The sequence below is a fragment of the Rhinatrema bivittatum genome, chromosome 2 (assembly GCF_901001135.1).
Source record: "Rhinatrema bivittatum chromosome 2, aRhiBiv1.1, whole genome shotgun sequence".
In the NCBI taxonomy this organism is placed as follows: domain Eukaryota; kingdom Metazoa; phylum Chordata; class Amphibia; order Gymnophiona; family Rhinatrematidae; genus Rhinatrema; species Rhinatrema bivittatum.
Window position 1 is genome coordinate 459,175,389 of NC_042616.1, and position 13,988 is coordinate 459,189,376.

At 47.7% G+C, this 13,988-nt stretch overlaps 1 protein-coding gene across 2 annotated transcripts in view; it reads right to left on the reverse strand.

Moving 5' to 3' along the window:
• The window catches only part of ST13 (ST13 Hsp70 interacting protein), a 219,197-nt gene that overhangs the window by 104,928 nt on the left and 100,281 nt on the right, over positions 1-13,988 (reverse strand). For both annotated transcript variants that reach the window (XM_029590454.1, XM_029590453.1), the window contains exon 5: positions 3,053-3,119. In XM_029590454.1, the coding sequence (XP_029446314.1) occupies positions 3,053-3,119 (67 nt within the window). The remainder of the gene's footprint in view (positions 1-3,052; positions 3,120-13,988) is intronic.

Here is a 13,988-nt window from a genome sequence, read left to right on the forward strand (position 1 = left end):
TAGGAGATAATCTGTTCGGCGGACAAATTCAACAAACGGTGGCGGAACTTAAGGACCATCATGAGACCCTAAGACAGCTCTCTGATGCCTTCTGACTATTCTTTTAAACAGCCCTTCCGAAAGGACTCTAAAAAGTCATTCTTCCGCCCGAAGAAGTCCTACCCGCCACCAACCAGATCCCATTCCACGAGACCTTTTCAAAAAGCAGTCTCGTCAAAAACGGAAACAAAAACCGCAAGCAGCTCCTCAACCAGGTCCCGCTTCAGGTTTTTGACTTCCACCTAGAGAGCAGCAGCCAGCTTCCATTACCTCACATACCAGTGGGAGATCGATTGTGCCACTTCCACAACATATGGCACTCAATCATCTCAGACCAATGGGTACTGGCGATAATTGCTCAAGGTTACCATCTGAACTTTCTCTCCGTGCCAACGGACTCCCCACCTCTACCGACGTAGAGAACATCAGATCACTCCATCCTTCTGGATCAAGAGGTCTCCCTCCTTCTCCAGTCCAAAGCAATAGAACCTGTACCATACTCTCAGCATGGCCTAGGATTCAATTCCTGGTACTTTTCTAATCCCCTAAAAAAATCGGGAGGCGTTCGTCCTATTCTGGACCTACGGGCCCTCAACAAGTACCTCCAGTGAGAGACATTCAAGATGGTAACCTTAGGCTCGCTTCTTCCTCTTCTACAAAGGAGACTGGCTCTGCTCTCTGGATCTCCAGGACGCATACACTTGTATTGCGATAACTCCATCTCATCGCAAATACTTGAGGTTTCTAGTAGGCCCCAAGCACTATCAATACAGAGTGCTTCCATTCGGCCTAGCTTCTACGCCACGAGTCTTCACAAAATGCCTCGTAGTAGTTGCAGCCTTCCTCAGGACCCAAGGTATTCACGTCTACCCCTATCTAGACGACTGGTTAATCAGGGCTCCCACTCAGCAAGTTGTTCTGTCGTCCCTCAATCTAACCTTATCCACTCTAATTTCATAAGGATTTCTCGTCAACTACGACAAATCCTACTTAGTCCCATCTCAAACCTGGTCATTCATTGGGGCAGACTTGGACACCTTGCAGGCAAAGGCTTTCCTGCCTCGACAACAAGCTCTCACTCTCGTGTCTCTTGCACACCACTTTCTCATCCTCCTGGGACACAGGGCGTCCTCAGTTCAAGTCACACCAATGGCCCGTTTGTCCATGAGTCATGCAGTGGACTCTAAGGTCTCAAGGGACTCAAAGCATTCAGCCCCTGTCGACCATTGTCCACGTAACAAACTCACTCCATCAGTCTCTAGCCTGGTGGAAAGATCAGATCAATCTCCTCCACGGCTTGCCCTTTCAGGCTCCAGACCCTCAATTAGTAATCACCACTGATGCTTCCAACCTCGGATAGGGAGCCCATGTATCTGCAGACACAAGGATCTTTGTCTCCAGAGGAAGACAAACACCAAATAAATTTCCTGGAGTTCCGAGCAATCAGATATGCTCTCAAGGCATTTCAGGATTGCCTCAAATCAAGTTCTCCTGATCCAGACGGACAACCAGGTGGCCATGTGGTACATCAGCAAACAGGGAAGCACGGGCTCCTTCCTTCTGTGTCACGAAGCTGCACAGATATGTGTGGAAGCTCTCTCCCATTCGATGTACCTCAGGGCCACCTACTTGCCGGGAGTGGACAATGTGTTGGCAGACAAGCCGAGTCACATCTTTCAACCACACGAGTGGTCTCTCAACCCCTCTGTGACGAACTCCATCTTCCAATAATGGGGATATCCTCAGACCTCTTTGTGTCTCCTCAAAACCGCAAAGTAGAGAACTTCTGCTCTCTCATTCGCAGCAAACACTCTCAGCCCAGACACTCTCAGCACAGAAACACATTCTTCCTCTCGTGGGCAACCGGTCTACTCTACGCATTCCTTCCACTTCCTCTTCTCTCGAAGACTCTCGTGAAGTTACGTCAGGACAAGAGAACCATGATCCTGATAGCACGTCACTGGCCACACCAAGTGTGGTTTCCAGTACTGCGGGATCTTTCCATTCATAGGCACATTCCCTTGGGAAAGGACCCACTTCTGATCACTCAAAAAAGAAGACTGAAGGGGGACCCCAGCTGCCTGCAGGGTTAGTGCCATGCTGGGCATGCCTAGTAGGGGCCAGTCAAAGTTCTGGAAACTTTGACAAACGTGTTCCGTGATTGGGCTCCATCCTGTGATGTCACCCTATATGTGAGGACTACCATCCTGCTTGTCCTGTGAGAAACACTGCCTTCTACATTATCTAGCCTCGGGCCGAAATCACTAAGTGACTTTTTAGGTCCACAATTTGTTCTGCTATGGTCTCTAGTTTGCTAGTAATTGCAGCTAAGTCTGAAAGTAATCTCACTTCCCGTGCTCTCATCTACTGGGCTATGCTGATTTTTGCTAGTTGCATCAGCAGTTTTCTCATCACTGGATTTGCTCTATTCTTTTTCACTGGTTTAGCTGGCATACCAATTGGAGATTTATACATGTAACCATCGATGTTCATAAGAACCACCTAATTTGATCTTGTTGCAGTTATGGAATCACGGATGCAGGAGATTTGGTTCTATTTTAAAGGATGGCACCTGGACCCTGGTTGAGAGAGAGAGCAAGAGCGAGAGCATCCGGGTTCACTGCATCATGTGACTAATACACAATTTTAAAACTCAACTTATTACATCAGCCCCACAGCTATTACTTATAGCAGAACCCCACCATAGAGGGCAATTTTCAGAGTGAGGCTGAAAAAAAGCAGATTCTAATCAGGATGAATGAGTACATAAAAGATAAAGGAAGATCAAGAGATGTATCGGGGGGGATTAACAAACCCAGACAATGGTAGAAAGAAATTTTTATGCCATATGTAACATGGGCATAATGTTAAGAGAGCAGTGCACAATTATACATTCAAATGAGAATCATTTTCCATTTCTCAAGACTTAGTATATTTTTCAGTCTCCCAGACATGTAGAACCATTTGCTTATCCAATGATGCAAAGTACTAAAACAACTGTACTTGTACTCACCATCTCCCAGGGCATTAATGGCCTCCATCTTTTTCTCATTGGCCTCATCCATCATCTCCTCTGTTACCTAAGAAACAAGAAGCCACAAAAGAGCAAGCTTGAGCAAGTGCGCCACAAGAAAATCTCTATGACCTGCATTTTTCATATTTCTGTCCCAAGAATCCTTAACAGGATGACAGGGACAGAAAGTGTTCTACAAAATTAACCCAAAATTCCACCTTGGAGCTGAGCTGGGAATATTCACCCTGGCATTGACTAGGACTAGCAGATCCAGAGGACAAACTAATCACTTTTGCATTAAAGAATCTAGTCAGCTTAAAACAGGAAGATAAACTAGAAAGAGTCCCTCAATGTTGTGAAAGTAATCAAAGGAATTTTTAATTATATAGCACTTTACATACACACTGTGCACCAAAGCACTTTGCCATCAATAAAAGGAAATTAACACCTTAGGCCAGATTTAAGTTTCAGGCAAAATAAAGACAGAAAGCACACACCACCTGTAAATAGGTTTGTATGTACAATTCTGAAAAAAAGAGTAGCTTTTGCTCAAGAAGTTAATTCCCTGCAACGTTTAGAAAGAAAAATGTTCACACGAAAAAATCTTTGCAAGTTGGTCAATTCAGCGGCTCAGCTGTTACATGCTGCATGTCACCATGTGGAAGGTCCTTCTTCAACCACCAAGTCAGGACTTCCAATAGATGGGTCAGTTGGGGTTGAGTGTGCAGCAGAAGCAAACTTCTGAAAATGATTGGGGGTGATTAACTCAATTACAGCATCCCCAGCAAAATAGGAGGGGGGGGGGGGGAAATAGGAAAATTGGTTCTTGCCTGCTAATTTTCGTTCCTGGAATACCACGAATCAGTCCAGACTCCTGGAATTATGCCTCTCTTCCAGCAGAGGGAGACAGAGAAAGTTTCACTGGCAAATAACCTAGTGTGCTACCTGCAGTTCCTTAGTATTGACGTGTACCCAAGCCAAGAATATCCCTGTAACAACCTTAACTCAAATAACTTTCCACAAACGAGCAAGGCGAAAAGAGGTTAAACCCCAACAGAAGACTTCACTCAAATTCCAAACCAGGAGAATAAACTTGAAATCTTAAGCAGCCCTACAACCTATATAAACCAGAATAAAGTCAGAAATACGAGCGGACTCTCCCCTATACAAGCCAGGACTCTGAACTGATCCATGGTATTATTCCAGGAACGAAAATTAGCAGGTAAGAACCAATTTTCCTTTCCTGTTCAAAATTTGAATCAGTCCAGGCTCCTCTAATTAGGGTGGGACTGTGGAAGAACACTCTTACCAAAGCCCATGGTCTCTGGAGCTTTGACATCCAACCGATATGTCTGGCGGAAGTGTGCAACTTCCAAGTAGCTACCCAACAAATTTCTTGTGGCGATACCAACTGACACTCCGCCCAAGAAATTCGTCTGAGACTGAACTGAGTGCGCCCTCAAAGAACCAGATGCCCCTTATAGATATAAGCAGAGCTTATTGCCTCTTTCAACCCATCTTGCTATTGTGGACTTTAAAGCCTTTAGAACCACTCCAAAGCACAAAGATGGTCAGACCCACTGAAGTTATTGGTGACTGAGGTAACGCAACAAGGCCCCCTTCACATCCAAACATTGTAGGTCTTTAGCTTGTGGAGCAGACAAGACCAAATCTGGAAAGGCCAAAAGTCCCATGGTCTGGTTCAAATGAAACACTGACACAACCTTCAGGAGAAAGGAGGGCACAAATCCTCAAAGATATCTGGGAACCTGAGACCCTCAGAAAAGGTTCTCTGCATAACGCTTGAAGTTCCGGAATTCTCCAGGTGGAACAAATGGCTATCAGAACCACTACTTTCACAGTGAGATCCTTCATAGTTGCCCTTTTTAAAGGTTCAAAAGGAGACACACACACTCTAAGAATTAAATTGGGGTTCCATGAGGGACATATCTTCCACACAGGATGACAAATGCTTTGCCCTTCAAAGGAAATTAACTACATCTGGTTGAGTAGTCAACAACCGTCCATGCACCTTGCCTCACAGGCAGCCCAAGGCTACAACCTGAACCTTAAGAGAGCAGAAGGTCAAGCCTTTTACCAAACCTTTTTGCAAAAATGCCAAGATGAGAACTATCGAGGCCCGAGTCGAGACTATTCTTTCACCCATGCACCAGGCCTCAAAGACCTTCCAGACACTTACATATGATAAAGAAGTGGAAGTCTTTCTAGCCTGCAACAGGGTGGAAATGACATCCTCTGGATATCCTCTCTCTCTCAAACACCTCCTCTCAAAAGCCAAGCTGCAAAACAAAAGCGATCCACCCTCTCTGAAAATACTGGACCCTGTTGAAGTTTCAGTAAACCAGTGAGTCTCAGTGGACCGTTCCACTGCCATGTTTACCAGGTCTGTGAACCACGGATGCCTTGGCCACTCTGGTACCACCAGAATCACTTTGCCAGGGTAATTTTCTATTCATCTTATTAAATTTTCCTACCAGAGGCCATGGAGGGAACACAAAGAAGAATCTCTTGGAGCCAAGGAAGCACTAGATCATCTACTCCCTCCGCTCTGTGTTCTCTTTTGCGTTTGAAGAACCGGGGCGCTTTGGCATTCTTCCGCAATGCCATAAAGTCCAGGCAGGGAGTACCCCACTGGCAACAAATCAGACAGCTCCCACTCTCCAAGATCCAGCTTCTGGCGACTGAGAAAGTCCGCTTGTACATTGTCCACCCCAGCAATTTGAGAGACACTGCTAGATGCTGTCCCACCCCAGAGAAACAACTCCTGAGCTTCCTGGGCCACCACTCGACTCCTGGTTAAGAACATAAGAAAATGCCATACTGGGTCAGACCAAGGGTCCATCAAGCCCAGCATCCTGTTTCCAACAGTGGCCAATCCAGGCCACAAGAACCTGGCAATATAAACCACCATGGTCATACTGTTCGGCAAGATGTGCACCATGCGGCTGCTCAGAGGCAGAAACGCAATCAATGCGTACCTCACTGCCCTCACCTCCAAACAATTGATAGACCAGGACTTCTCTTCCTCTGACCACTGTCCCTACACCAACTGACTGGCACACAGCTCCCCAGCCAAAGAGATTGGCATCTGTGGTAACCACCTTACAGTCCAGGACTTAAGTCCACTCTTTGCCATAAATGCTCTTGACCAAGTCACCATGAAAGACTGGACCTGGCAGGCTCTTCGAGAGACAGTGGAAGATAAAACTACTCAAAGCATCCCACTGGGAAAGGAGCGACCGCTGCAGGGGCCTTATGTGCGCAAAGGCCCAAGGAACTAGCTCCAACGTTGAAGCCAAAAAGACACCAACACCTGACAGTAATCCCAGATCCTGGGCACCTGACTCTGCAATTTCAGAATACGAATCTGTGTCAGGAAAAATCTTCTTGCCCTGGTGTTGAAGTCGCTCCCAAGAACTCCAGAATCTGAGAGGGTGTAAGATGACCTTGGCCAATTCACCAATTGCTCCCAAGACTTGAGCCACCACCTGAATAGCAAGTGTTTCCAACTTTGCTCGGATGAACCAGTCGTCCAGGTATGGATGAACCGAAATGCCCTTCTTTCTGAGCACCGCTGCCACCACCACCATCACCTTGGTGAACGTCCATATTGCTGTTGCCAAGTCAAATGGAAGAACACAAAACTGAAAATGCTTGCAGAGAATCATGAAACTGAGAAATCTCTGATGCTCTGGGTGGATCGGAATATGTAGATAAGCTTCTGTCAAGTCTAGACACTAGAATCTCTCCCTTGCGCACTGCTGCGATCACCAAACACAGCATTTCCATTCAAAAATGAGACGGCGTTCACCTTGTGAGTGGAGTTCACCTTTTTTAAATCCAAAACTGGAAGGAAGGACCTCTCCTTCAGAACCGTGAAATATATGCTATACCTTCCAATTTTTTGTTCCCCCACCGAAACAGCTCTCAGCACTTGTAACTGCTCCACGGTTTCTTGAACTACCCTTCTCTTTGGGAAGGGAGTGCAAGGAGACACCATGAACAAGTCCCGTAGCGGGTAAGAGAACTCTAAAATGTAACCATCTCATCACTTTGAGGTCCCACAGATCTGACGTAATTTTGGCCCACTCCTCGTAAGAGTCAGATGCCCTCCAATAGGAGGAAGAGAGGAATGGACCGGCCTCACTTCACTGGGTGGACCTGGCTCTGTCAGAGCCCTGGCCAAGATCTTATCTGCCTGGCTTCCTGCCCCCTCAAAAAGGACTGGTTCTAGGATTGCTATCTCCTGGTGCTTTGCTTCTGAACCCCCGCCGAGGGCATACTAGGACAAAACTACCTGTTTGGTCAAAACCAGACTGCCCTGCAAAGGGCCCTTTGTTACCTTTGGGTCTGTCTTCTGGCAGCCAATGCCCTTTGGTCTACAAGACACTTTATGAGTTCCTCTAAGTCCTTGCCAAATAGGAGCTTTTCCTTGAACATTAAGGCTCCTAACCAAGACTTAGACCACACTTCCACCAACCAGTTTCTTAACCAAAAAAGCCTTCTGGCCAAAACTGCATACATCATAATTCTTGAAGTTCTGATCAAGTCCTATAGGGCATCCTCCACATAGGCCACTGCTGCCTCCAGTCTACCTGCTTAGCCTCCGACAGCGATAGCGATTCCATGTGCAACTGCTGAACCCAGTGCAAGCTGGCCCTCTGCATGAAGTTACTGCACACGACAGCCCAAATGCCCAAACGCAGACATCTCATATCTTAGATTTCCAACTTCCTGTCCTTATGTCCTTCAGCGTCACTGAACCAGTCACAGGAATAGTGGTCTGTTTAGTGACCACAGACACCGAAGCATCCATCTTAGGAGGTGCCAACTCTAGGTGTCCTCCGGCAATGGATACAACAGCCATCGCCCAACCTACCTTCAGGCTCATCTCAGACGTTTTTCACATACCTATGAAGAGAAAAAGCTTTCACTGGACCCCTCAGACTATCCATGACCGGGTCCACTCCCTTTTGATTGGACTCCTCATGAGGAACCTTGATCCCCAGCTCCTTGAGATCATGCAGAATTAAGGGCCACAACTCCTCTTTCCAGAGTAAAAGGCACCACCTTAAGATCATCCCCCTTGGCCACCGGCACCTGGTTTAACTTTCCATCCAGATCTTTATCGAGAGCAGTTGGATCAGTGTCAGCCCCTGATGGATCCGGAAACACTGGAACTTGCGGAGCCCCTTCTGAGTCATTGAAGTCAACATCTGGACTGCCCAGCACAGTCCTCATTCCAAGGATCATGGATGCCTTGTGCAGAACTGGGCCCCCAGAACTTCCAGCTCTCTTAGCTGGCCACCGAGCACCGGACCCTTGAGCCCTGCCCAGCCACCTGGCTGTCTTCCATACCAAATATGTTTCATGCATAAGCAGGACAAATTCAGAGGAAAAACGGCAAGGGATCCTCTGACATATCCCTCAGAAGGATCCCCTTCCCCATCCAAATCAGGCTATGATTAAAAATGCCCTGCGCCTCCAGAGACAGTGGGGGGGGGGGGGGTCCTAACCCCCCCGGCCCCAAAACACCCCAGAGAGGCCCTCAGTCCTGGACAACATGGCAGACTTTCCTGCATCCAAGCAGGAGAGAGGCAGCTGCCTTCAAAGCCACTCCCGTGCTTGATTTAGCTTTAGCCTGCCACTCCTGTGTGGACTCCAATGGTCCTGATCCACCCTCTCCTCCAGAGAGGCATTGGGAGCACAGCACAGTGCAAGAAACGCACACGAGCAGTATGCATGGCCATGCGCTATAGGAAGGAAGCCACGCCAGCCTTAGAGGCCTGACCACATGGCAAAACAGCCCCACTGTGCCAGCAACAGTCCACCGCCCAACGCTCACCTCACAGCAGCTGCTCCAAGGCCTCCCAATGAAGCCAACCCAGCCACAAAAGCCTTGTCACTTCCCTTCTTCCTTTTTTTTTTCTTTGTAAACTTTACTTACAACTGAGGAAGCCTAGCAAGACTTCTGAGAGCAGCTACTGCAGAGCAATTGTTCTCCTGGGGGAGGAGGGAACTGGCCTCACCAGTTATACCCCCCTACCTCCATAGCAACCAAAACAGCCTAGGGTCCCTGACCTTCTGCTTGTTTCCCTCAACACCAGGAGGGATAGCCCCACCAGGGCCTCACAACCTCCTGGGAGGATAACAATAGAATTTAAGATATCTCCCCTTTTCTCTCCCCCTCCCCTCAGACTGCATGGATTGCACCTCTATCCATTTTCTGGAGACTGAGAAATACTGAGGAACTGCAGGTGGCACACCAGGTTATGTGTCAGTGCAACTGTCTCCATCTGCTGGAAGGGAGGCCTAATCCCAGGAGTCTGGACTGATCCGGGTATGAACAGGAACTGTGTGTTTCCGAGTGTGACTAACCAGCCTATATTTAAATGTCCAGAAAAAAAAATGAAGCAATGTAGACATGGTGGGCGGGGGGAAGACTCATGTGACCAAGACAAAAGCTAAGGAAGCACAGTCCCCTCCAGTCTTCTTCCCCCTGCCCCTCCTCCCCATTCATCCCCAACCATCTATTCACAGCACAGTCTCTCCACAACTCTCAACCCTCCCTTTTCTCTCTTCTCCTCTCTCCATCTTGTCCTCTTTTCCTCCTTCCCTATTTACTCTGTCTGCACTTTTTGATTCTCCCCTACCTGCATACTTTTGGACTTTTATATTTGGGGGCAGGGGATTTAATACCCCTCTGTCTTCCCATCCCTACATTCCCTTAGCTTGCTCTGCTCCCCACTTCCACTTTACCTGCCCTTGTTTCCTTCCCACTTTTTCTTCCTATCCCAATTCCTCAGCAGTTTCCTCCTCACCCCATCTTAGCCAGCACCCTTTTCTGCAGACTTGGTTCATTTATCCATTCACTGCTCCCCACTTCTCATCCTTCCTCAGAATGATAGACTTTCCTTTATTGGCAAACTCAGCTCACCTCAATTTGCGATTTCCCCTTCCTCCACAGGCTTAGATATGCCCTCCCTGAGCCCAAGCAAAAATAAACCTTTTTTTCTGGAACTATCCCTGTCTGTCCATCCCTTCAGCACTTCTCCCTGCACTCAAGTTTCAAGATCAAAGCCAGTTCCATGCCTGCAGAGTCTACAAACAACATCTCACCACCTGCATGCCTTAGGCCTCTGAGCTCAGCAGTCAGTATCTCCCTGCTTTAGGGCCATAGCTACATGTAGTATTTCACACACTCCATTCGGAAATACCAGAGAACTACTGTCTTCTCTCAGATTTAACTGGGGAATGCGTTTTCTATTTTTAAGAAAAATAAATTGTATATACTCCTCTATTCAATATTGGAGCTGCCAAGATGGAACAATTTAAGACATTCTCAGCCCACGGCATGACATGCCACCAAAATCTCCATCCAGTAAAATATCTTTAAATAATATATAATATATAATAAAATATCCCAATGACTGCAGGGCTGGGGGGGGGGGGGGAGCAATATACAATTTTATTACATTTTTTTTTCATATAGCTTTTTCTATCAAAATTCCATCCAAAACTGTCCATCTTTGACACATTCCAATTAGCACAGAACTCTTCACCAATATTCCAACCTGTCTAATTTGAATCTATCCTCTCTCTCTGCTTTAACTTGGCTCTCTCAATTTCCTCTTTGCCTCCTCATACTTGTCCTTTGAAACATGTATTTTCTGGTTTTCTTTCATTTCCTTGTCCTTTTTTCCTCCATGTCTCTTTCTACCCACCAGCTACCTCTATAGCTTATCTTCTCTCACCTCCTCCTGCCACTTTTATCCCTCTACTTACCTTAATGCCTCTTCCCTATACCATGATCCCTTCTCTTGGTTTACCTTCCCTATCAGTCGCCCCCTCCTCTCCATCCCAGTCCTTTTCACCTTTCTCTCCCTCTTAAGTTCCATTTGTGTAACCCCTTACACCAGTTCCTCTTCGCATAGATTATGCCCCCTTCACAGGAATTCTAGCCTTCCTAGCCTAATTCCTCTGCCTCTCCCGCAGATAGCTCCACTATCAGCCCCTTCTTCTCGGTACTTGTCTCCCAGACATGATCCCTTCTTCCACTCAGTTTCTCATAGCTTGTCTCTCCTCCTCTCCCACAGTTTCATTATCAGACCCGCATCCCTTCACAATTTCTCTCCCCCAGGAATCTCTTTCAGGTCTTCTCCCCAAAGTCCTCATAACTCCTGTCTCTCTCACTTTCCCAGTTCCCCTTTCAGCAGCCCTCCACATCTTCACTGCACCTCAGGACACAAAGGCAAGAAGTATCTCTGCTCTACTTACTGCTGTATTCTGGTGCCCTTGCAGCTTATTGATCAGACATTCCATAGCCAGCCAATAAGCTGCAAAGGGAGGACTGCAGTAGTAGGGAGAAAGCAGCAGTTCCTTCCTGCCCTCCCCTAAGAAAACAGAGAATGATTTTGAGCATGTGCAGACCTTCCCAAGCAGTTGCCTGCCATGTAAGGCTCCTCATTCTTTATAGTAAGTTAAATGAAGAGCTTGTTCACCTGTATGGGCATAATGTCTTGGAAATATTGAAAATACAATTGATTTAAATGAAATTGAGAGCATTTTTGGTAGAATTTGGGATGAGTTTTCAAAATTATTCAGTTGTGAAAAATTTGAATACAGAATGAGTTTGAGAATAATGCTTGTAATCTGCTTACTCTTCTGGTAGAAATAACTTCTATCAAAATTACAACTTTCCAAGGAAGGGATTTTAGATCCACTGTTGTCAATGGAAGCTTCAACTGAGCAAGAATGACATTTAGATTCCAAGGGATAGGTGGATATTTTATAGGAGATTTTAGCTTCATGAACCCTTTCATGAATCTGACAACTGGAGAAATTACTTACCTGATAATTTTGTTTTCCTTAGTGTAGACAGATGGACTCAGGACCAATAGGTATAGTGTACTCGTGCTAGCTGTTGGAGACTGATCAGATTTCAATCTGACGTCAGCACCTAGTACATATACCCCTGCAGGAAGTGCAGATTCTCAGTATTCTTCCTTGCAAAGCATTGTGGATGTGTGACTGACCGACTGATTAACTTAATATGTTTATTCTGATTGGATTGAATTGGTTGATAGACTATAGCTGGAGACCACCAGTGTCCTCAACCGGAAGGCGTCGAAACCCGGCAGGGTGGATGCCCTATAATGAGTAAAAGCATGGCTTACCTTGATATGATGAACGACCATGTGTAATGGCAGCCGAGGGTGGGCTGCTGAGTCCATCTGTCTACACTAAGGAAAACGAAATTATCAGGTAAGTAATTTCTCCATTTCCTAGCGTGTAGCAGATGGCCTCAGGACCAATGGGATGTATAAAAGCTACTCCCGAACTGGGTGGGAGGCTGCCCGTGGTCCAATAAGGATTGCCCTTGCAAATGCTGTGTCCTCCCGAGCCTGAACATCCAGACGGTAGAATCTGGAGAAGGTATGGATGGAGGACCACGTTGCCGCCCTGCAGATCTCGGCAAGTGACAGCATTCTGGTTTCTGCCCAGGAGACTGCCTGGGCTCTGGTGGAATGGGCCCTGACCTGTAGAGGTGGTGGTTTTCCCGCTTCTACGTAGGCCGCCTTGATGACTTCTTTGATCCAGCGAGCGATGGTTGCCCGTGAGGCCGCTTCCCCTTGCTTCTTCCCGCTGTGCAGGACGAACAGATGGTCCGTCTTTCGTACAGTTTCTGACATTTCCAGGTATCTGGAAAGTAGTCTGCCGATATCGAGATGGCATAGAGACTGGCCTTCTTCCGACTTATTCACACCTTCCGTGGTTGGTAATGAAATGGTTTGGTTGAGGCGGAAGTGAGAGACCACTTTGGGTAGGAAGGATGGGACCGTGCGTAGATGGATGGTTCCCGGGGTGATTCTGAGGAATGGATCACGGGATGGGGGAAATGCGTATAGGAGGGTCCCCGGTGGCCAGGTCTGTACCAGGGCGTCGATCCCTTGTGACTGCGGATCTCGCCTGCGACTGAAGTATCTGGGTACTTGGGCGTTGGATCTGTTTGCCAGAAGATCCATGTCTGGGGTCCCCCACCGATCCACTATCATCTTGAAGGCTGTGGTTGACAGCTTCGATTCTCCTGGGTTTAGGCTTTCTCTGCTGAGGAAGTCTGCCGTGGTGTTGTCCCTTCCCGGCGATGTGGACAGCGGAGATGTCCTGGAGATTTGCTTCCGCCCAGGCCATCAGGGGGGCTATTTCTAAGGATAGCTGTTGGCTTCTGATTCCGCCCTATCTGTCGATGTAGGCCACCACGGTGGCGTTGTCCGACATCACTCTGACCGCTTTGTTTCGAAGTCTGTGGGCAAGCTGCAGGCAGGCTAGCCGGACTGCCCGTGCCTCTAATCTGTTGATGTTCCACCCCGACTTGACTTCGTTCCACCGCCCTTGGGCGGTTAGCTCTTCGCAGTGTGCTCCCCATCCGCGTAGGCTGGCATCTTTGGTGAGCAGGGTCCAGGTCGGGGAGGATATTCTTGATCCCCGGCTCATGTGGTTGGACTGCAGCCACCATCTTAGCTGGATCCGAACTCTGGTCGGTAGAGGAAGATGCACGGTGTAGTTCTGGGATCGTGGACTCCTCCGTGATAGGAGAGAGCGCTGCAAGGGTCTCATGTGGGCTCGCGCCCATGGTACCACTTCCAGTGTGGATGCCATTAGACCGAGGACTTGTAGGTAATCCCATGCTGTGGGCCGGGTGGCGCTCAGCAGGTTCTGGAGTCTGTCCCGCAGCTTTGATCTCCTTGTGGGGGTCAGACTGACCTTGTCCTCCTTGGTGTCAAATCGGACTCCTAGGTATTCCAGCGACTGTGATGGCTGTAGGAAGCTCTTGTTTGTATTGACTACCCATCCTAGGCTTTCCAGTAGAGTTATGACTGTTGGTTGCTCGGTGGCTCTCCTCCGGTGATTTTGC